The 24781-nt window shown below is 38.4% G+C and overlaps 1 protein-coding gene across 9 annotated transcripts in view; it reads right to left on the bottom strand.

Annotated features, from left to right (window-relative positions):
* Nucleotides 1-24781, bottom strand: part of AASDH (aminoadipate-semialdehyde dehydrogenase) — a 40224-nt gene that overhangs the window by 4538 nt on the left and 10905 nt on the right. For 4 of the 9 annotated variants that reach the window (XM_035004924.1, XM_035004926.1, XM_035004925.1 and 1 more), the window contains 11 exons: nucleotides 22092-22284; nucleotides 14795-15036; nucleotides 13940-14046; nucleotides 13248-13420; nucleotides 12616-12808; nucleotides 11910-12025; nucleotides 10140-10932; nucleotides 5522-5685; nucleotides 3714-3836; nucleotides 2889-3020; nucleotides 949-1435 (listed from right to left, as the gene is read on the bottom strand). In XM_035004924.1, the coding sequence (XP_034860815.1) occupies nucleotides 1046-1435; nucleotides 2889-3020; nucleotides 3714-3836; nucleotides 5522-5685; nucleotides 10140-10932; nucleotides 11910-12025; nucleotides 12616-12808; nucleotides 13248-13420; nucleotides 13940-14046; nucleotides 14795-15036; nucleotides 22092-22284 (2626 nt within the window). In that variant the 3' untranslated portion in view covers nucleotides 949-1045. Of the gene's footprint in view, nucleotides 1-948; nucleotides 1436-2888; nucleotides 3021-3713; nucleotides 3837-5521; nucleotides 5686-10139; nucleotides 10933-11909; nucleotides 12026-12615; nucleotides 12809-13247; nucleotides 13421-13939; nucleotides 14047-14794; nucleotides 15037-22091; nucleotides 22285-22702; nucleotides 22831-24781 lie in introns of those variants that run through there. The other 5 variants (XM_035004931.1, XM_035004927.1, XM_035004928.1 and 2 more) reach the window with 5 other exon arrangements.

Genomic DNA, 24781 nt, shown 5'->3' with positions numbered 1-24781 from the left:
AACGTGCGGGGCTTCACCTGTCCCTGTGATCTGGCTTTCTCGGGTTTTACAGCGCAGTGTCAGGGCCGCCAGACGTTTCAGGTGGCAGCTCAGGCATCCCATGAAAGCAGAAGCTGCCAGGCCTTCTTAAGGCTTAGGCTCAGAAGTGACAATAGTGTCACCTCCGCTGCATTCTATTGGTTAAAGCAAACCTTGGACTACGTCCAAGTACAAGAGAACGAGGATGCAGAAAGGGCATGGCTCCCGGGAGGAGGTATAGTTCACTGGGGGCAACTTCATGCCAGGCAGATGCAGCTATGAGCAAAGTGCTCTGGGACTTGAGAAGTAGCTCCAGCCCCAAACCATATATATTATGAGAAATCAGGATACTGAAGAGTATATAGGGTTTTTTCCCTTCCTGGTTTTCGCTGTGTTCCCTTCCACCAAGCCAGTGAACAAAAAGAGACCTACAACCACAAAATCTAATAAACTGAGAAACAGAGGTACAAAAATATTCACTAAAGTTTGTGTATCAAAAAACTGAAAAAAGAGGGTAAATCATCTTAAAACTCTACATAGGAAGAGACAGATCTATAGATATAATACTGGTATTTTGTTCATTTAAAAATACTGAATAAGGAATCTACTTTGACAAAAAGATCCCTTTGAGAACCTTTTGTTACGAATCACTGTAAATAGGTAAATGGTGCATAACATCATGGACTAAGTTTTTAAACCACCAGGTATACTCTGATCTTCTTTTTCACAGAAGTCTTCTATGAAAAAGTAAAAGAAAAAAAATCCAAAGTGGCGTATCTGTAGCCTAATTAAAAGAAATTAAAGAAAATTAAAAGAAAGTGGTACTAAATAAATTGATCTTTTTTGTCCTATAATACCTTTTAAAAGCATTTGTTGCTCCTACAGGAAGTAAAATATGATCATTCTCCAATAAAGTATAGTAAAGACAAGTTTCTTAGGCAAAATAGAATCTTTAGTATAAAATAAGACTATCCAAATGCTCTGTATTTTCAGATGTCTCAGATAATTCAATAAGGACTGAACTTGATTATATATGATAGCCACCCAACAAATCCAGACAATAAACATAATTATTTCTGCATCCAATAAGAAGCATTGATTCCCAGATCACAGGAGAAGAGAAAACTTCCCCGGGAAGTTCATACACACTTTGCAGTCGTCCACTCTTAGAGTCCAAGATCCACAGCTTCCCATCAGTAGATGCTGCTGCCAGCAACATTCCACTGTCACCCTCTTGGTAACGGAAAGCAAACGGTGTTGCGTACACCCGTGAAGTAGTTTCAAATTTCCACTGGAGGTGACCTTTCATATTACAACAGTAGATAAAGCAATCATGGGAACCAAAAAATATTTCTTGCTCTGAGGCTGAGGCACATGGGGATGAAAAGATTGGTTCACTGGTAGAGAACTGCCAAACCTGAAGGATGATAAAGACAAAAATCATTCATTCGTCTCATTTCAATTTTCCTGTATAGTGAAGCTTTGTTCTTAATACAAATGTAAGCAGTGAAGGCTACTGAACAGTAGACACACACACACACACACACACACAGAGGAAATAATGGCTTCTTCTGAAAAGCATTCTCAAATTAGACCTCTGTCCCAGGGGTAAAGTCTAGAACAAAATACACTGGAGTCTTATTACATGAGTCACTGCCTTGCACAACAGAATGAAACAAAATTAATTTTGAACCCCATTCAAGAAGGAGCTACTACTACTATGCTTAGAGATGCAAAGTTCAAAGACAAAACTGCACTCAGTTTTCAATGTATCTTATTAAAAACTGTACCTTATTCTATTCTCCCAATGTAAGGAAAAAGAAGTATGTGGGCTGAAAGGAAGAGTTTCTGTGCAAGAATTGAAATTAAAGGTTTAAACAAAAAGCTAGGAATTGTGGGTCTGCCCTATGGATGTAGCCTATCTGCTTATTTTAAAGCTACCACAGACAAACCTGTCAGCCAATATTTGAAGAAAAGATGAGGAAAAGGCCTAAGTCAAGACCATGTTTGCAAATGCACAGTAACAGCAGCATAAGAAAAACAAAATGAAGACAGTGGGCATCTTCACGAAATAGGATTTGTACTCCTAATTCTGTCCCTCACTTGGACAAAATCACTTTCATCTTTCTATGGTTCATCCAAAAAAAAAAAAATATTTGCCTCTTCTTACTTCTTAGAATAAGTAAAGGTGAGAATATATTCAAACTACTTTGTGAATAAAATATTAAGTGAACTATTATAAGATTTCATCACAAAGTAATTGTCACACAGCAAGAGGAACTGCTAGGCTATGAAGGCTGAAAGTAGAATGAAAAGCACCAGAATCCACTTGGCCACGAATGGGCTAACTCAGGTTGGAACTCGCGCGCTCAAGGCCACCAACCTCCCAGATCACACATCCAGCACCAGCTCTGTTGGCAGTGACAGTGGCCTGTGGATACAGAAGTGGAGATGATGCTCCCAACAAAAAAGATCTCATGTTGCCCAGAAGAAGTCTCCCTGCTGATCATGAAGTTGCAGATGGGACCTCCATTCAATGCAATTTGGGTTATGCAACCTATTTCCATTTTCATAGAAAAAGCAGGGGCTTCTTTAAATGTTCAAAACCGCAACAGAAGTTATAATAAAATTGGCTAAAAGCTGGTAAAGGTTTTAAAATTAGAGGAGGGCATGGCACAAGTAGAACAATGCTTGAGTAGAATCTTCAATCTACTATCCCATCATGCAAAAATTAAGAAACCCACTGCTTGACAGTTAAACTAGTTTTCAACACTGAGTTGAAAGATGATGTTTATAAAATTTTACTTCAGTTGTCACCAACTGTCATGACTTGGAGAAAGATATATAAAATAGAACCAGAAATTTTTCACCTGTTCTCCAAAGTGAGTAAAGCAGAGTAAATTCCCATCCACACAGCCAATACAAACATACTGCAGGCAACACCGTGGAGAAGAAAAGAGTGGTTTTCCACAGGAATGTTTCCAAACTCTGTTCCCAGTGGCCTGCCATGGGCAAAAAGCAATTCACAGCATTTAAGTCATTCTACTAATCAATTACCCTTTATAAAACAAACTCCTATATCTCCCAGAGGCAAAGCTGTAAATATCAGAATAAGCTATAATGGCATGCTGATATCATAAATGAAGCTAGTACGTATACAGTTATAAAATTAATCAGTCCTCTTTATGAGAGCTGAGATAAAAATTTACAATAAAACCAGGAAATAATTAGTATATAAGATCTATCCTCAAACCATTCTAAGTTCGAATATCACTGAGAAAATTCTGCCAATTTAAAAAATAGATAAAAGACACACATAGAACTTCTATTTTCTCATCTTTCTAGACTTCATGTCATTTTTTTTTAAGATTTTTTTTTTTTTTTTTTTTTTTTATTTGAGAGAGAGAATGAGAGAGACAGAGAGCACATGAGAGGGGGGAAGGTCAGAGGGAGAAGCAGGCTCCCTGCCGAGCAGGGAGCCCGATGCGGGACTCGATCCTGGGACTCCAGGATCATGACCTGAGCCGAAGGCAGTCGCTTAACCAACTGAGCCACCCAGGCGCCCCATGTCAATCATTTTTAATGAGATCTGGTTCAGTAAAAGCTTGGCTATATCTAATTAAAAACTATTTCAAATTGCAAAAATAAAACATTTAAAAAATAGGTAATAAAATCAATACATATTTTATGCCTACAGGATTTATAGCCAGTAAATGTCCTCCCAGTGTAGCCACATATAAATGTTGTGGAATCAGGCTCAAACAAGGGGAAGAAAAGACAGTTCCTCCACATTTTAACTTCCAAACACACTTCTTTTTCTGCAAATAAGAAAGCAAATTAATTGGTTTCTGTTGGTGGTTAACAAATCTACATGTCCTAATCCTTGTGATACTACATCTATTTAGTTAATGTAACTCTTTAGTCTTTTTGTTTTTTTAAAGATTTTTATTTATTTATTTGAGAGAGAGAGAATGAGAGAGGGCACATGAGAGTGGGGAGGGTCAGAGGGAGAAGCAGACTCCCCGCCAAGCAGGGAGCCCGATGCGGGACTCGATCCAGGGACTCCAGGATCATGACCTGAGCCGAAGGCAGTCGCTTAACCAACTGAGCCACCCAGGCGCCCGTGTAACTTTTTATTCTTAGTATAAAAGTAATATAGTCTACTTGTAGAGATTCAAGTTAGTATAAAGAAGACAAGGACCACCGAGACAGCCACCGTTAATAGTTTAACATTTTCCCTTTTGATCTTTTTGGGACATACACAGTTTAATATAGTTGAGATCATTCTGAATATATACTTGGTATCTAATTTTTTTTAAAGATTTTATTTATTTGAGAGAGAGAGAGACAGAAAGAGAACAAGCAAGGAGGAGGGGCAGAGGGAGAGAGAGAGAAGCAAACTCCCCACTGAGCAGGGAGCCCAACGTGGGGCTCAATCCCAGGCTCCCGGGACCATGACCTGGCTGAAGGCAGATGCTTAACTGACTGAGCCATCCAGGTGCCCCTACTTGGTATCTACTTCAGCTCACCTATTTGGTAAAATTCTTCAGATATTACTTTAATGCATAATATTCCACCTGAAGATAAAATAATTTCTCTATCACTGAAAATTGTTTGGAACTAATTTCCTGGTATTATGAACAACTTAGGAATAGACATCTTGGTGTACATATATGTCCATGTCTCTGATTCGCTTGCCAAGGACAGAAGAATTTTACTGAATCAAAGGATATGAGGGGCACCTGCGTGGCTCAGTCGGTTAAGTGTCTGCCTTCGGCTCAGGCCATGATCCCAGGGTCTTGGGATCAGCGGGGAGCCTGCTTCTCCCTCTGCCCCTCCCCCCTGGCTTGCACTCTCTGTCAAATAAATGAATAAAATCTTAAAAAAAAAAGGGGGGGGGTATGAAAGTTACCTATAGCCAATCTGTTTTCCTCAGAGGTTTCACTAGTTATAACCTCCCCCTACTCTCACCAGCATTTACCATACCATTCTGATCTAATACTCTGTTTCTTCATTACATAAATTTTCATTCCTTTGATTATTAACGTATGAAACATTTAAATATATTTACTAGGCATTTCTTCTTTGGGGTTTTTTATGTTTATATCTCTTGTTTTTTTTCTATCTGGGTCTTTATAATTTGTTTTTGTTCTTTATTTCCATTTATTCTTATCAATGATTTTTAACCATCACATTTGCTTCAAATTATTTCCCCAACTTATCAGGTCTTACTGATATTTTCCTTTGTGACTCTTTTCTATTGTCAAGACAGTAATTCTAAGTTCTTTATATTTAAAAACTCTGAGTAGCAAATTTATTTGTGAAAATCTGGTTAGGAAGTTAAAAACGTCTTCAGATATTAAGACTGTTAATTAACTCATTCTTCCCAGACCACAGTGCTAAACTTAGGGAATAGTTAATATCTGCTCCCTTAGTTAAGAGCACCTGACAGTTTCACACTCTTCTAAGCTTATGATAAGAAACTGATGAGGTGAGTTCTTACATAAATATCCAAGGCATATGCATGCTGGTCGTGAGATCCAATGTAAAGGAGTCCTGTGGTTGGATCCACAGTTGCTGAGCTTTTGACAGCATTCTCAGTAGGAAACATCCAGTATTTTTCTCCACTATTACTTCTCAGAACATAGACTAACCCATTATAACAGCCTGTTGGGAAACAAAATAGAAAAGATGAGATTTAAATACGTCACTGGAAAATAATTCTTTAGCCTAAATCATGACAATTTATATTTGATGCTCTTCATGTGTACATCTGTGTTCAGCTCAGATTTAAATTTCAGCAATGTAAAGCAGAAACCAAACAGTAACCACTTGTAAAAAATACTTATTTAGTAGGTATACCTTATTTTGTTTAAAGTACCCTAAAGTGCTTCACTACTGAGAAAACACTCTCCACTACAGTGGAGAGAGGCTTTGACAGACCCAGAATCAAATCTCTTCATTGCCATCCTTGGGCAAATTACCCAGCATCACTGAGCCTCAGATTATTTTTCTGCAGCATGTGGATACATCTACTCCAGTGTTAATGTGATAATTAAGATAAAATGGATAAGTACCCAGTGCATAGAAGGTGTTCAAGAAATGCTAACATTAACAATAGCCAGCCTTTACTGAGCTTTTACCTTGTGAAGTGTTCTAAGAATTTTACATCTGTTAATTCATGGAATCCTCCCAGTGAGGCAAGTGCTATTATATCTGCATTTTATAGATGACAAAAGGAAGCACAGAGAGCTTAAGTTACTAGGGTAAAACTATTCAGCTGACATGTGGCAGAGCCAGGATTGAATCCAAGAAGTCAAGCTCCAGAGCCCATGTACTTTACTACAGCAGACTGCTTCTCCCAAACTGCTGCAATGAATGGGAGGCTAGGGCAGCAGTCCCTAACTCTGGGCAGCCAGAGTAACCCAGGGGGAAGTGGGAATGCTCAAAACCTACAAAGTGAAGATCACTCAAGTTCCCTGCAGTGCGTGTAAATCAGGGGAAGTTGACTTTGGGCACTGGCCCACCATTCTCTCCTCGGCTCTGCCTATGCTTATTACCACAGCTGCTCACTTGAGGCCCAATTCCAGAATAACGGTGGTGCTGTTTTCTTTCAAGCAGTTACTACTTAGTAGCAAGAAAGTGGCCTGCTTAGTGATGGTGAAGAGAAATGTCCTACACAGTGCAGTACCCCACAACTCAGCTGGGTAATGAAAAATTTCTTTCAGTTCAGTTCATTTCCAGAAGGAAATCTTTGTGACGTTGGGTTTGGCAAAAATTTCTTGGATAGGACATCAAAAGCATGATCCATAAAAGAAAATAAATGACAAACTGGACTTCATTAAAATTAAGAACTTCTTGGGCACCTAGGTGGCTCAGTCGATAAGTGTCTGCCTTCAGCTCAGGTCATGATCCCAGAGTCCTGGGATCGAGCCCCACATCAGGCTCCCTGCTCAGCAGGAAGCCTGCTTCTCCCCCTCCCACTCCCCCTGCTTGTGTTCCCTCTCTCGCTCTCTGTCAAATAAATAAAATCTTTAAAAAAAATTTTTTTTTTTAAATAAAATTAAGAACTTCTCTTCAAAAGACATAATGTTAACAAAAGAAAGGGGGATAAAAAAGCCACAGCCTAGGAGAAAATATGCAAAACATATATCTGATAAGGGACTTATATCCAGAACACATAATATTCTCAGAACCCAATAAGAAAACAAACATAACAATAAAAAACTGGGCAAAAGATCTGAAGAGACAGGTCATAAAGGATACACAGATGGCAATTAAGTTCATAAAAAGAAACAACATCATTAGTCACTAGGGAAATGCAAATTAAAACCATAATGAAATACCACACCATAACAATCTGAATGGCTAAAATATTTTCAAATTCACCATGCCAGGTGTTAGCAAGGATGTGGAACAACCTCTCACATATTGACGGTGGTAATGCAAAGTGGTTCACTCAACTTGGAAAATATTTTGGGCATTTTTTACTAAGTTAAAATTATGCTTACCGTATAATCTCCACCTCCTAGGTACTGACCCAAGTGAAATAAAAACTTATATTCACACGAGATCCTATTCACAAATGCTACAGCAGTCTTATTCATAATTATAAAAAACTGGGGGGAAAAAAACTGGAAATAACCCACATGTGAACGGGACAAAATATGGTATATCCACACAACAGAATACTTCCAGCAATAAAAAAAAACCTCTTGGGGCACCTGGGTGGCTCAGTCAGTGAAGCGTCCCACTCTTGATTTCGGCTCAGGTCATGATCTCAGGGCTGTGAGACTGAGCCCCATGTCTGCCTCTCTACCCTCCCCCCACACCCGCTCACATGGGCTCTGTTGCTCAAAAAAAAAAAAAAAAAAACAAGCCTGTTGATACATGCAACAATATGGATGAATCCAAACACTTATATTAAGTAAAAGAAGCCAGACTCAAAAGCAAAAACTAGAAAAAGCAAAACTAGAGGGACAGAAAACAGATCAGTGGTTGCCTGGGGTTAGGAGGAGGAGGAGGAGGGAAGACTACAGAGTGACACAGAACCTTCTGAGTAATGAACTCTTGATTGTGGTACTGCCTACATGACAGTACACATCTGTCAAAACACAGAGCTATAAAGAGGTTAAGTTTTACTGTATGTAAATTATATCTTAATTTAAGAATGTTGGGGCACCTGGGTGGCTCAGTCAGTTAAGCGTCTGACTTTGGCTCAGGTCATGATCTCAGGTCCTGGGATAAAGCCCCAGGTTGGGCTCCCTGCTCAGCACAGAGTCTGCATCTCCCTCTGCCCCTCCCCCTGCTCATGCCTGCTCTCCCTCTCAAATAAAGAAAGAAAATCTTAAAAAAAAAAATGTTTGAAGTACTAAGTGACTACCATGTGCCACAGGCCTTGACTCTTGGGCTACAAACAGTAACTTACATGAGCTGACTTTCAGGATGGGAATGACACCTGCTCATGCACACAGATCACTAAAAGTTTCCTGTAGTATATGTTTCAAAATGTACATGGGCAAAAGGGAAGGATCAAACTCAGATTCAAGTAGATACCAGCTAGGATACCACAAGTAGGGAGACATATTCCTAAGCACTTCGCACAAGATTCGATAAGCAGGTAAAGTAAAAACTTCATGCAGCAGAGGGAGTAAAGAGAACGGTAGTCAAGGAGAGGCATTACACCTGGACCCCATATTCTTAGTAAAGTAAGTCACATACCTTAGTGAAACTGAATAGCAGCTAGTAGCTAACACTTAACCTTGCAATGTTAACCTTGCAACATACCAAAGGATTCACAAGCAATTATCTCACTTCATCTTCTCCAAAGCTCGATGATGTATGTGGAATTTAAGAAACCAAACAAGTAAGGGTGGGGGGATGGGGGGGGTGGAGAGACAAACCAAGAAACAGCTCTAGAGAACAAACTGATGGTTGGGGCGGGGGGTGAAACAGGTGATGGGGATTAAAGAGGACACTTGTCATGATAAGCACTGACTAATGTATAGGATTGCTGAGTCACTATATTGTACACCTGAAACTAATGTAACACTATGTTAACCATACTGGAATTGAAATTTTAAAAAAAGCTCTATGATGATTGTAGTGGCTTTAAAATCTGTCCACAAATTCTCTGATACTCTTCCTTTCAAGAGCTGGAGCCTAAATTCCCCTCCCCTTGAGTATAATAGGCCAGGCTCAATAATGTGCTTCTAATGAACAGAAGCAAAAATGATGGTACGCAACTTTGGAGACTAAGGCATAAAAGTACTGCATTCCTCCTCTCCCCTTCCCTCCCCTCCGTCCTGCCCCCACCTCTCGGAGCACTCACTCTGAGGGAAGTTAGCTGCCAGGTTGTGAGGACGCTCAAGGTTGTGAGGCCCATGTGACAACAAACTGGAAAACTTCCTGTTGAGAACCAGCTTGGAACTGAAGCCTTCTGCTGGCTGCAGTGTTGAGTCAGCTGTCCTGGAAGCAGATTTTCTAGCCCAAGTCAAGCCTTCAGATGACTGCAGCCACGTGGGAAACCCTGAACCAGGACTTCCAGCTAAGCTGCTCCTTTCTGACCTCAGAAACTGGTACGTGTTTGTTACTTAATCTAAACCATTAAGTTTTGGGACAATTTACAATGCAACATGTTTTATTATACACATATACTCATAAGAACACATGAGGTCCTAAGAGGTTTCAGCAACTTGTCAAAGTTCACAGAGCTGAGAACAGTTTTAGAGCTAGGTTCAAATCCAGAGACTAGGACCCAAGGCCCACACTGTGAATTAGCATGTGGCTAACAATTATTCTTTTTTTTTTTTTTAAAGATTTTATTTATTTGACAGAGAGAGACAGCCAGAGAGGGAACATAAACAGGGGGAGCAGGAGAGGGAGAAGCAGGCTTCCTGCAGAGCAGGGAGCCTGACATGGGGCTCAATCCCAGGACCCCGGAATCATGACCTGAGCCGAAGGCAGACACTTAACGACTAAGCCACCCAGGTGCCCCAACCATTACTCTTTAACAACCACCAAACCCACCATACATAAATTTTTTAATTTAACTTGCTGGTACTAGCATTATCATATGGTAATTAAGTTTAACTCTATAAACCTCAAATTCAGAAACTTACCTACTACAATAAAGTTTCCACACTTAGATACACATGCTGAGGATTCAATTCGATCTCCCAAAATCTGTTCCCATTTCACCTTCCCAGAGTGAAGGTCAACTGCCATCATTCTGTGAGAATGGGAGCCAATGTACACAGTTGCGGATGACTTATCAACAGCGGGGATTACAACTAGAGGTGAAGCATCCACACATTTGCCTGTGTCTGACCTCCATCTCACATGTAGCTCCATTTTCTTGGCTGCTATTACATATGTTCCCTCTTCAGAAACTTCTGCAACATGGGATGGGTCTTTCGACTTCCCAGTAAGAGCTGAAGGATTTAAGCTTTTCACATTTTGAATATTAGTTTGTGAAATTAATTCAGAAGAATGGGCTGAAGAGCAAAGTCCTAACTTAGTTAAAAATTTAGTATTCAGTGACAAAATCTGACTCCCTCTGCTCACTGCAGTAAAAGCAGTTAGCTCATTGTCACAACTTAACGTCATGACAGATTTCTGATGTAAAGATCCTCCACTGGTTTCTTCTTGATTAATGTCGCTGAATTTTCTTTTAGTGGCATAATTCTTGCTAAATACCAGATCTTCATCTGGAAACACTGTTTGAAGTACGTGATTGTAAATCTCTAAAATGGAACTGCTTAGAATAATTTCCAGAAGCCCAGGTACTGATGTGCCAACTAGTTTCTCAATCTCATTGAGGAGCCGTATGGACTTTAAGGAATCTCCACCACTATTTAAAAAGAGTGACTCATCAGGAACCTTCAAAGGATCTTCTGAGAGATTCAGAATAGACTATAGATGAGAAAAGGGAGAAATATGGTGAAGTAAAGGCCCAAAACCAAAACAATTCAACCAATTTATAGGTAATATATACAGCATAGTACTTACATTAATGATATGAACAAAAGACACACAAATATTTTGTTAATTAAAATAAACTTTAAAGGTATTTTCTTTATAATAAAGGAGATGATCACTATGCTACCAATTTTGTCACAAACTCACTCTAAAACCAGAAGTTTTATCTCCCTTTAGAGCACTTTTCCTACCCATAAAATACGAGTAGAATTATAAAAATATGATTTACTAATTATAAACTCCACAAAATACTAATATCTGATATTTCTATAATATGGGAACAATATTTATATTCATTTGCTTCACTAAATCAAATTATATTCCAAGAATCTAAGAATGAAATGAGACTTACCAAGCTATCTTTTACTTTCAAACAAGACTATATAATTACATCCTTTTTTCAGAACCCTTCAGAAAGCTCCACATTTTATCTAAGAAAAACTGTAGTGACCTATGGTTGTAATATATACATATTTCAAATTAATTTATTTTTATTTTTTAAAGATTATTTGAGAGAGAGAAAGAGAGAGAGAACATGGGGGGAGGGGCAAAGGGAGAGGGAGAAGCAGGCTCCCCGCTGAGCAGGGAGACCAATGCGGGGCTCCAACCTGGGACCCTGGGATCATGACCTGAGCTGAAGGCAGATGCTTAACCGACGGAGTCACCCAGGCATCCCTGTCTACCTCACTTCTAATAAATTTCTTTATGGGGAGCTTAATCTTACAGTAGAGAACCTAATCCTTATTTTAATACAAATTGAAAAAACAATGGTATATTACTTAACATTACTTAACATTTGGGCATCAATAACATTCTTAGAAAACTTTATCAGCCGTATTAGGATGTTAACAGTCCCAAAAGATATAACATGACTTCTTTATAATAACAAATTTATATCTTAAAAGTTATACCTTCCACAAATACTGTAATTTTCCCCAGAGTTCCTCTTTTCCATTGAGTTTGCACTCAGACTTCAAGTTTAAATAGTTTAAATATATCTTGTTTAACTCTGAAACATCAATTTTGCCTAAAAAGAGAAATTATTTTAAAATTTCAGTTCAAACCCTATCTTCATTAGTCATAAGAATCCACACATTTTTCAGTGTCAAAGTTTGAAATCTTATAGTTTGTGAAAGATAATCAATTCTAAAGAACGTAAGCCCACGCTACCAAGAATGTAATGGGTAGTAAGAAAGGAAGAGCTAATGTTTATCTTATTTAAAGAGTTAAAAAATGGTCCTATTAATGGAACAATTACTGCATTTTGATGTAAATATTAAATAAAGATGAAACTGGGAAGGCAATATCGTCATTAAGAACATGTTTTGAAATCGAAAAGTCTTAGAATTTCAACTCTACCATTAACCAGCAATGTAATTTTGTGAAAATTACTTAACCTCTTTAAGCCTTATTTTCCATATCTATAAATGGGAATTATACTACCTACTCACAGGATTTTCTAGAGATAAAATGAGTTAATTATACAAAGCACTTAATAGAGGTCTACCACAATATATGCTAATATTACTTAGAATAATAAGGATTTAAAGGCCTTTAAACTAGTTATGAATTAGTATTCATTTGGCACTGAAACATATCTGCTTCAAATGATTTTACCATGAGATGTAAATGGTAGAGAATCAATCAACAAAAGTTCATCCGGGATTGCATGACTTGGAAGACGTTTCTGCAGTTCTTTAAAGATGTATTCCTTTACTAAATCATTTTTGGACACCAAGAACAGAATTAATTTTTCCTGATTATACCATGTAACTGCACAAGACTCCACTTGCTGAAGTCCTTCAGCAACCTATGAGAGAAATTATCCCAATTTGTCAGAGGACATTTAAAAGCAAACTTCATAAATGCTCAAACTTCTCATGTCTGAAATCAACACAGTCGAATTAAAATGTAAAATAACTAGACACTTAAAAAAAATCAACTGCTACTACTGCTATTACCAGCACACTGGGTTCTTCCTGTTTTTCAAAAATAATTGCTCCCAGAGCAAAGTAAACCATTATTTTCACAGTTATCAAAATCCATTCTGTCACTTATTTAAAAAACAACTCTTTCTTCATGCTGGGAATAGGTATGAATAACCCATACCTATTATCGTAATCCATCATTAATACAAAAAATCTTAGGTTTAAATAACATTAATAGAGAATGCTGGCACAGAAAACTGGTGGAGGCTACCTCTAAAACCTACATATGTTAGTAGACACTTAGTATTTAAATAGTTCTACCTGTTGCACCAGTTCAATGTTAAGACGTTTGCCATGTCGTTTGATCTGACTGTCCTTTCGTCCCAAGAAAAAAATCTCTCCATCTTTCACCATCACCAAGTCTCCTGTGGCTCGCATCATGCCAAGTGGTACTGTCATTTCATCATCAAGAAAACATACTCTGTTTCTGCCACCTTCACAAGATATAAACACCAATGTAATAAAAAAAAAAAATCCACGGAAAATATATTAAAAACCATCAAATCAAGAACATCTTCAAAAGTTCAGTTACTAAGTTTCACATTTTGAATTATTTATAAGGAAAGGGGGCAGCACACTTTTAAATGTTGTCTGGTAAAATTAAATACAATAACCTCAGTAAAATAAAGGAATAAAACAAGATTTCTAAAAACATATATGTGATTAAAAAAATTCTTAGAATACTGATTATAGAGAATTTTGGCTATAAATATAAAGATCCAACCTGCAATTTCTACATTACTTTTATATTTTCCCTAAGGGTATCAAACACTGTTATCTGAAATAATTATGGTAACATATTAAATGTTTCATGACTGTGAGAATGAGATTAAAAATTATCATCATTAAAAAGAATACCAGACATAAGAAATTGATCAAAGAATAAAATTAACATAGATTATTTTCTGGGGGGGGAAAAAAAAGATATTCCCAATCAACAAATGTAAAACCACCTAAAAATACTTGGCCACGGCCTTCCTGAATTGTGAAACCATTAGTATCTCTGACTTCAACTACTGTTCCAAGCAGTGGAAATCCCAGTGGTACCGGCAATTCAGATCTATGAAAACACAACAACCCAAACCACATTTAAATTTTTCATTTGAATAGATTTTCCAATGTACTTAAATCACATCATACTAAATAAAGAAAAAAAGTTTTGGTTATGTTATAATTCAAAGACTGCCAAGAGGAAAAGGTTAGGTGGAAAGGTTATTATAGGTTATTTATTTTTGTTTAGTCACAAAAAAGTTATAGCAGGATCTGTAGCACCAGTTATAAGAAAGGTTCTGGATCCCCAGCTTAAAGTTCTAGATAAAACAGGGGCGCCTGAGTTGATCGGTTAGTTAAGCGACTGACTCCTGATTTCAGCTCAGGTCATGATCTCAGGGTTGTGAGATTGGGCTCCATGCTGGGCATGGAGCCTGCTTAAGATTCTCTCTCTCCCGGGGCACCTGGGTGGCTCAGGTCATGATCCTGGAGTCCTGGGACTAAGCCCCACATTGGGCTCCCTGCTCAGTGGGGACCCTGTTTCTCTCTCTCCCTCTGCCCCCCACCCCTCGTGCTCTCTCTCTTGCTCGATCTTTCTCTCAAATAAATAAAATCTTTAAAAAAAAAGATCCTCTCTCCCTCTCCTTGTGCCCTCCCCCACCCTTCCTCTAAAAAAATTTAAAAAATAAAAATTCTAGGTAAAATAGAGTTTCTAAAATTACTACTGCAGTGCCTATCAAAAACATTGTTAGTGTTAATGTTAAGATACTGGAAAAATACAGTTTCTCTCTAGTCTATTTAGTAATTAAAACCCTTACTTCAAAGTAGAATTAAGAAACTGCTCTGGAATCCTGTAAAAAGTTGCCCAACTTGATACCTCTGTGATACCATAAATATTAAATATTTGTGTTTTATTGTCTATTCCTCTCCAGCTTTTGAGAACAGTCAATGATGGAAATGCTTCACCACCAAGGGCTAATACTCGAAGAGAAGTACTGGCTGATAAAACGGTTGACTTGATAAGCTGAGATCCAAATCTTCTAAGCAAAGTTGGTGTCGCCTGTGAATATATTAAAGATAATTTATTTCCCTTAATTTCTTTAAAAAAGTAAATACTGTAATAATTAGTTCAAAGCTTAACACTGGGCACCCACATGGAAATTAAGGTGGTGTTTATAAAATTATAAATCATTTTGGAAATCTCCTGAAGCAGCATTACCTTCTTAATGTAGATATCAATTTTGCTTTAGCAAAAAACTTAAGAAAAATATTAGTTATGCTTCATTGGATAGTTTAGACAAGACGGTTTAAACATAAAAAGGACAAAATATATAAAATCAGTTCATACTTCCTTTTCCATTATCTCTATGTAGAAAAAAGTATATAAAGGATTAAAAAAATGTTTCTAAACAATATGAAAAAAGATCTTTAAAAACAGCTTTAGTGAGGTATAATTGACATAAAATAAACTGAACATATTTAAAGCATACAATATAAATTGAGATACAGATATATAGATATATCAGTGAAACTATCACCATAATCCAAATAATGAATATATTCTTCAGCCCTAAAATTACCACTGTTAACGCTCCCCCTCTTCGACTGGACCCTTTTCCAGACCACCACTGATCTATTTCCTAATGATCAGCTGGCATTTTCTAGAATTATATGAAAATGGAATCACACACCATGTATTGTTTTGACGTGACTTCTTTCACTCCATATAAATATTTTGTGATGCACCTATGTTTTATTTATCAATTCCCTTTTTGTCTCAGTTCAGGCTGATATAACAAAATACCACAGACTAGGTAGGTTACAAACAATAGAAATTTCTCACAGTTCCGGAGGCTTTAAGTCCAAGATCAGGGTGCCATCATGGTCCGGTTCTGGTAAAAGCCCTCTTTCAAGGTTACAGGCTGCCAACTTGTTGTATACTCACATGGTGGAAGGGGCTAGGGAGCTCTGTAGGGTCTCTTTTCTGAGAGCACTAATCCCTTTCATGAGGACTCCACCCTCATGACCTAAAAACTCCCAAGGGCCACACCTCCTAATACTATTATGTTGTTCATTAGGATTTTAACAAACAAATGGGGGAGGCACAGACACTCAAGACCATGGGGCTCTTTATTGCTGAGTAGTAGTCCATTGAACAGATCAGGACTAGCGTTCGCATTTCCATACAAATTTAGGATCAATTTATCAATTTCTGCCCCAAAAAGCCTACTAGGATTTTGATAGGAACCATGTTTAATTTATAGATCTTGACAATATTGAGACTTCAATCCACAAACATTTAATGTCTCTTCATTTATTGAACTCTTTAACTTCTAACAGTAACGTGTTGGGTTTTTGGTTTTTTTTCCTTTTTGCACTGCCTGGACCAACCAGAGTAATGATGAAGAGAAGTGACAAAAGCAAACATCCTTGTCTTGTTTACAATCTTAGGGTGAAAGCATGCAGTCAGTCTTTCACCAAACAGGATGTTAGCTGTAGTTTTTTGCAGATGCCCCTCATCACACTGGGGAAGTTCTTCTATTCCTACTTAAGGTTTTTTCCTTCATCACACATGTTGGGTTTTGCCAAATACTTCTGCATTTGTTAATATATACTACATAAATAATGAACAAAAAGCATAATTATCAGTGGATTTTGGGATGTTAAACCAAGTGTGTCTTCCTGGAATAAATGCCACTTGGTCACATTTTAAATTTACTGAAACATGTTTTGTGGTTGAGAATATGATCTATCCTGGAAAATGTTCAATGTGCTTGCAAAGAATGCATATTCTGCATTTACTAAATATTGTGTTCTATAATATAAATGGAATTTGGCTGAAAATGTTCAAGTTTTCTATGTTATATGTTCTGATTTCTGTTTAGTTTTTCATGACCTAGGGGTATTAAAATTGGGGTATTAAAAGTTAAAAGTGAGGTATTAAAATTTTGAACTACTGGGTTGCCTAGTTCTCATTTCAATCCTGTCCATTTTGCTTCACGTATTTGGAACCTCCATTTTTAGGTGGATAATCGTTTATAATCGTTACATCTTCTTGATACAACAACGTACCTCTTTATGTACTGGCCATTTTATCATTATGAAATGTTCTTGTTGCTTTTTTGCTTGTTTCTTTGTTACTAACTAGCCTGGATTAAATCTGTAAAATCTGTCTTCCTGGTGATGTGTGGCCACTAATGTCATTGCTCAGTTGTTCTTTTAAATATGTATTTTTTTTTCTAAATTCATTTGAGAGAGAGAACACGAGTGGGGGGCCGGGGGGGAGGGAAGCAAGGAGCCCAATGTGGGACTCGATCCCAGGACCCTGAGATCATAACCTGAGCCACCCAGGTGCCCCTTAAATATATATTCTTTTCATTTTTAAGTCTTACTTCCTACGAGTCACCTTTTGTCTGCACAGCTCAGTAGTCGAGCAACGACTGGACAGACTGTCCACAGAGATGGATTTGTGTGTATAGATAGATGAGCTCAAAGTTTAGGTCACTTTCAAGCCTAATCCAGCTTTTATTCTCCATGGGTCCTTTTGTGTCTCTAATGTACATGCACATACCCTCAAGGTCAGCCAGGAATGTGCTTGGGCCCTCTGGTCTGATTCCCAAGTACAGCCTTAGCCAGAATGTGCTTTCCCTCCCTGTGACCACAACCTCAAACCAGTGGAGTTTTTGGCCCTCCATGCCGGCCTGCTTCAACATTTCCACAGACAGTGCTTTTGGGCATGGACATAGCCTACCATTCCAAACTGAATAATCGCCCTTATGAGCAAAAGGCCCTGACAGAAAAGTCTGTTTTGACTGTGCTGGGGGAGGCAGGGAGAACAGCTTAGTCTAGAATACCACGAATTCCATTTTTATGCAAAACACAACAGTTTTTAAAAACAAACACTTTTCAGGTAGTTGTAGGCCTTTGGTTATTTCCAAAGTGTTGACATAGTTGCCTTCAATTTTCTCCAGCTTTATAGTTGCTTTCTATCAGGGAGAGGATCTGCCAATCTCTTTACTTGACCATAGAAAATTTCCACGTGAATCAAGATTTTTAAATGGTTTCTTTCAATAAAAGCTAGCAGCAGCCCTAATGGACATCTTGAATTTTAATTCAAAAAGATTAAAGTCTTGGTTTGTCAAAATATTTAAGTAATAGGATGACCCTACATCCCAGTACAAACTTACTATTCCAGATTCCTGTCTAGGAATTTAGCACCTCCATTCACTCTCAAGATTCTGGGTTTTTTGGTAATAAATTATAATGGCCACTCTATTTATAAGGCATCCTAAATCAAGTAAACTGTTCCACCAAGTTTTATCATAAGGAAAATCTCTTATCAAAATGAAATGTTCTAGGCATGCCTGGGTGCTCAGTTGGTTGGTCATCTGACTCTTGGTTTCATCTCAGGTCGTGATCTCAGGGTCCTGAGATAAGAGTTCCGCGTTGAGCTTAGTGCTCAGCACAGAGTCTGCTTATCCCTCTCCCTCTGCCCCCCCCCCCCCCGGGCCCGGGATCCCTTTTTTCCCCCCCCAAAAAAAAAAAAAAAAAAAAAAAAGAAATGTTCTGGCCTAATTTCTGGTGCTAAAGATAATTATTTCAACTTTGAACTCTACAAATGATTGCACAGCTATGAATATTTAGCATGATAAAGCATAGTAACACTCTTCAGATACTCAAACTGAAATGATAAAATTTAGTGGCAGAATTCTAGTCAATATGCTTTGTTACCAAATCATCCTAGGCACAGAAAAATAGGACTTAGTAAATAACAGATAAAACAGGGAATGTTAAGGTTCCTTCCAAAATTTCTAAGGAAAAATTCACATAAAACTGAAAAACATTATTATGCTGACATTTTGGTAGCTAGCAACCTGAGATTTCACTCTAATTAAATGGTTGCACTTTTATTTATTTATTTATTTTAAAGATTTTATTTATTTATTTGACAGAGAGAGACACAGAGAGAGAGGGAACACAAGCAGCGGGGGAGAGGGAGAAGCAGGCTTCCCACGGTGCAGGGAGCCCAATGCAGGGCTCGATCCCAGCACCCTGGGATCATGACCTGAGCCAAAGGCAGATGCTTAACAACTGAGCCACCCAGGCGCCCCTAAATGGCTTCACTTTTAAAGGGCATCAAGTTTAATATAACTTTGCTACCCAGAGTATTAAAAAAAAAAAAAAAGCTCAAATGTATTTTAGGTTTGTAAAAAACCAAAAAGGTCCTTATTCCTTATTCCTGAAACAAAGTCAGTCTTTAATTTCCTCAAAAGCTTAGTCCATTTCACTTTGGGGCCTTTCTCCCCCACAGTAAATCAAGATGTTCTTTTTTAATTTTTAAAACCTTAATAAAGGGGCACCTGGGTGGCTGTCGGTTAAGTGTCTGCCTTCAGCTCAGGTCATGATCCCAGGATCCTGGGATCGAGCCCCGCATCGGGCTCCTTGCTCAGTGGGGAGCCTGCTTCTCCCTCTCCCTCTGCCTGCCACTCCCCCTGCTTGTGCTCTCTCTCTCTGACAAATAAAATCTTAAAAAAAATAAATAAAATAGGGGCGCCTGGGTGGCTCAGTTGGTTAAGCGACTGCCTTCGGCTCAGGTCATGATCCTGGAGTCCCTGGATCGAGTCCCGCATCGGGCTCCCTGCTCGGCAGGGAGTCTGCTTCTTCCTCTGACCCTCCTCCCTCTCATGCTCTCTGTCTCTCATTCTCTCTCTCAAATAAATAAATAAAATCTTTAAAAAAAATTTAAAAAATTAAAAAATAAATAAATAAATAAAATAAAACCTTAATAGAGCATGTACTGTCTTTTAACCTGTTAAGATCCTTGCTTAATATCCATTTAGGGGGCGCCTGGGTGGCTCAGTTGGTTAACCGTCTGCCTTGGGTTCAGGTCAAGATCCCGGAGTCCCGGGATCAAGCCCTGAATCAGACTCCCTGCTCAGTGGGGAGTCTGCTTCTCCCTCTGTCCCTCACCCCTGTCACTTTCCCTCACTCTCAAATACAATCTTAAAATATATCCAATTAGGTTTTTAGGTAACATTATTATTTATAAATAAAATCTATACAGGAAGCTTTCTTTTTTAAGTATAGAATATCTATTATATAGGCAAAAAGGCAAAAATCCTTAATGACTTATATATCATTTGATAAGAAATTTGACTTTGGAAGGAAAAAATGAACCCTAACAACAAATGCCTCACTATGAGACATAAGAGATCCGACAATACTGAATCCATCTTAGCACTCCATCTTGTTCATGTGGGCAGTTAAATGAGATCTTGTTCACACAGGTGGCTAGGTGTTACAGGACCTTTGGAGATTAATATACGTAGCTTAGCAATGCCCACTGAGGCCAGGATAGGGGGAGGGGGAGGCTTGCTTTGGCCCTCCATAAATTTGTTCAAGATAACACATTCTCTCCCCTTTCTGGGGCAGGGATGGTGCCACAAGATCTAATTAAAGATTAGTTGTCAGGTACATGTAGACCCTTTGATCTTACTATAGTGCCTTCCCCTACACATCCCTTTGGTCTATAAAATCTGTAGACTAAGGTCCGGTCTTTGCAGAGAATAGCTGCACCCCTCCACATCATCATCCATCCATCCCTCCCTGTCAATATGTTACCTTCATAAAACTATGTAAACTGTATGGAGTTGCCTGCCTTGTTTTTTCATCTCAAAGTCCCTTCTCAGTTTGGAGGATACTTTACAGTTCTTCTTCCCCAACCTTCTAACAAGAGAGGACATGCCTTATAAAGAGGAAAGTATAGCCTGTCAGCTTGTGTACTTCTCTTCCTTCCTCAAACTCAAAATTTGGGGGTGCCTGGGTGGCACAGTCAGTTACATGTCTGACTCAGTTTTGACTCAGGTTGTGATCTCACAATCATGAGCTGGAGCCCCAGGTTGGGCTCTGTGCTCAGCGAGGAGTCTGCTTGAGATTCTCTTTCCCTCTCCCCGTCCTGCTCATGCTCGTGCTCTATCTCTCTCAAATAAAGCTTTAAAAGCAAAAATAATTCAAATTTCATCTGCTGATAATACTCCAAATTAAGTATTGTAAATTAAATAAAATCACCATGAAACTATATGCACAACTTGCTGTGTTTTGGGATCTGAGTTAGTAAATGTATATCCGTTTCTCAAAGATTTAGGACCCCAAAAAGGTTAAAACCCACTACTAGAGTAAATTTATCTGAGACTGTGCTAAAACATTAAGCAAGGGGATCGGATTTAAAGAGAAAGAACTCATTGACTTGACATAGAAGGAAAGTCTCCTTTCCTTTAGTAACTATCTCTCAAATCTACTAAGGTACTTTGCAAATGTTTCTTGAAAATTATACTCCTTGAATGTTGTAGGAAAATAAATTATATTAAAGTCTTGTCCAGACTGATAGAATGATCACCAGAGATTGAAAATTTATATGCACTGATATACCCATCAAGCCACATTACTATATTTGTTATATATATATTATATAATATATATACATATATATATTTTTTAAGGATGAAAAACTTCCTAAAAACAAAGTCAATATCAGATTTTGCCTTTAGGACATCCTCAAGTCTCTTACACTAGATATAAAACTGCTATTTTTAGTTTATCATGATTTGCATATAATTTTGTTAATTCTCTTTAGTATCTTTAACCACTTGCAACATAACATCAGTCACATACTTTCAGATAAATATTTTTTTAAATCTTTAAAAATGACAAACTTAAGTATTTGTTTCTGTAAGTTAATGTAACATATAGTGATATAAAAAGTCAGAAAATCTAAATTCCTAACTAATTATCATTTAACTTACTTCAACTTTATGTTTTCCACTAAAAGCTAAAGTTTAAGATAGGAGAGGCAGTGTATCCCAAAAGATTTGGGTGAAGGTCAACTTCCTCTAGTCATTATTGTACCAAATGGACAGTAAAGTAATTTTCTAAATAGAATTAACTTTTTTCATTCTCAGGCAAATTAAGTGGTATCATCAGGAGACAGCCCATAATAATCTTACTAGATTATCATTAACCTACTGTGAAAAACTACAGGAATACAAAATATTCTCTAAAACTTTAAAAATGTTAAATAATAAAAGACAAAGCATTTCATTTGTCCCTGAAATGTACCTGCAAAATAGTTACTCTGTGATGGGAAAAGAGAACAGCAGCTAATTTTGATGGAAGCACTTTGACAGAAGTTGGTACAATAAGCAGACAGGCACCACTTGATAGAGCAACAAATATTTCCACAACGGAAGGATCAAAGGTCAGAGGTGAAGCCAGAAACAAAACATCTTCCTGTGTGATCTCGAAAAGTACCCTAAGGCAAAACAGAATGCAGTTATGAGAAATGTCTAACATTTGGTAATCACATACCCTAAAAAATTATGACCATTAAGTTTCTGGATGTTGGCCAGATTTTTACTCTTTTTTTCGTCGATTAACCAAAATGGTGCTATTAATTCTAGAACTGTTCTTTATGAATATAAGGATTAAAAGCCATTTAAAGCAATATCTACTTAGGGCGCCTGGGTGGCTCAGTTGTTAAGTGTCTGCCTTTGGCTCAGGTCATGATCCCAGGGTCCTGGGATTGAGCCCCGCATCAGGCTCCCTGCTCCGCAGGAAGCCTGCTTCTCCCTCTCCCACTCCCCCTGCTTGTGTTCCCTCTCTCGCTGTCTCTCTCCCTGTCAAATAAATAAAATCTTAAAAATAAATAAATAAAAATATCCACTTCTTACCATGACATATTTTATCATCTGTGATGGCGTTCTGATGTGTAAGTTTGGTTGGATTAAACGACAGTTCCCAGAATTTCCTTTCTAGTATGTTTTCTGTTAGGGTAAAAAAGAAAGGACCTTCTCTCTCAAGACGTGGAGGACAGGGTGCCTGGGTGGCTCAGATGGCTGGGTGACTGCGTTCGGCTCAGGTCATGATCCTGGAGTCTCTGGATCGAGTCCCACATCAGGCTCCCTGCTTGGCGGGGAGTCTGCTTCTCCCTCTGACTCTAACCCCTCTCCTGTGCTCTCTCTCATTCTCTCTCAAATAAATAAATAAAATCTTAAAAAAAAAAAAAAAAAGACATGGAGGACAGAGGGAGGCAGGTGCCATTTAGTAGAACACACACCTCGCTGTTATTCCGTCAAACACTAACCCAGGTCCTGCTGTGAAGGGATTTTGTAGACAGAGTCCCTACTCAGCTGACTTTAATCAAAAGGGAGATTATCCTGGGTTAACTCAATTTACTCAACTGGAAGGCCTTTAAAGAGTGTTAGGCCTTCTCTGAAAGAGACACAGCATCTGGGTCTACAATTACTCTCTTCCCCCCTAGATCTTTCCTGACTTGCCTGTGAACAAACACATGCCTATGGGGTTCCAGTCTGCTCATGATCATCCCTTTCTATTTATACTACAGACTTCAGTCTTGCTTAGCCCCAACAAACATAAGCCAATTCCTTATAGCAAGTCCCTGATATATCCTCCTGGTTCTGCTTTTCTGGTAGAAACTTGACTTCTTCTATCCTACTTACTTAATGATGCTTAATAGAGACCTGACTCCCTTTTCCTACTATTTGGCCTTTTCTCTCAGCAGCTGAACAAAGAGCAGAATATATGTAGTTAGGATATTACAGAGTATTAGATAGGCAGTAGCAAGCCTATGGCATGGCTTCATTTTGAATACATAAAACCCACTCTATCTAAAAAGCAGGCATTACCTTAACTTCAAAATATCTTAAAGTATGGTATTGTGGGGACCAACTCGGAACCCCAGAGTTGATATGAAGATTACTTTGAGCTGAGGACATTTTGGATTTAACAGATGTGGAAAGAAGCCTTCTTAGAGCTTCCCTTATAGGACTACTCATAAAAACTTCTGGGAAATGAAGTTGCCATAAATTCCTTCTTCAGAGTGGCTTTTATTCCCAGGAAGGAAACCAAGTGTGAACTTACTATAAATCCCCTCTGCAGTGACTTTTATGGCCCTGAAAGTAAACCAAAAAGGGATTTTTAACAGGTAAATGAATTTCATTAAATTCAAGCACAAATAGCAATCAAGAAATTCCTATACTTTAAATAAGCCCCTTGGGGCGCTTGGGTGGCTCAATTGTTGAGCATCTGCCCTCGGCTCACGTCATGATCCCAGAGTCCTGGGATCAAGCCCCACATGGGGCTCCCTGCTCAGAGGGAAGCCTGCTTCCCCCTTTCCCACTCCCCCTGCTTGTGTTCCCTCTCCCGTGCTGTCAAAAAAATTTTTTTAAATAAAAAAATAAATCAGCCCCTTATCCCTCATTGGGCACATACCTGTTCCCACTTTATACATAATTCCTGCCTCTGTTGGCCCAGTGCCTCTCCCATCTCCACTAGATTCCAAATCTGCTCCACTCTTCAAGTTCCCTGCATCTCCATCCCACCTCACCTCTCATACTCTTTAACACATGACTTTGCCTTCTGTTGCCTAGGAAGTTACAATCCATCAGCTTCCTCTAACATTCCTTACCCTTCCATCTCAAAGTATCTTACTCCTTTACAACACTATTTCTTGATTTTTCAAACCAATTTTCCCTACCAATTCTCTACCATCAGCCTATTAATGTCTCCCATCTTTTTTTTTGAAGATTGTATTTAATTTATCTGAGAGCAAGATTGTATTTAATTTATTTGAGAGAGAGAGAGAAAGCGCGCACACACAAGTAGGCAGAGTAGCAGGCAAAAGGAGAGGGAGAAGCAGGCTCGCCACTGAGCAGACCCTGGGATCATGACTGAACGAAGGCAGCCGCTTAACTGAGCCACCCAGGTGCCCCTCCTTTTTTTTTTTTTTT

The sequence above is a fragment of the Mirounga leonina genome, unplaced genomic scaffold (assembly GCF_011800145.1).
Source record: "Mirounga leonina isolate KUSES-001 unplaced genomic scaffold, KU_Mleo_1.0 Mir_129, whole genome shotgun sequence".
Lineage (NCBI taxonomy): Eukaryota > Metazoa > Chordata > Mammalia > Carnivora > Phocidae > Mirounga > Mirounga leonina.
This window is presented reverse-complemented; position numbering and strand designations above follow the sequence as displayed.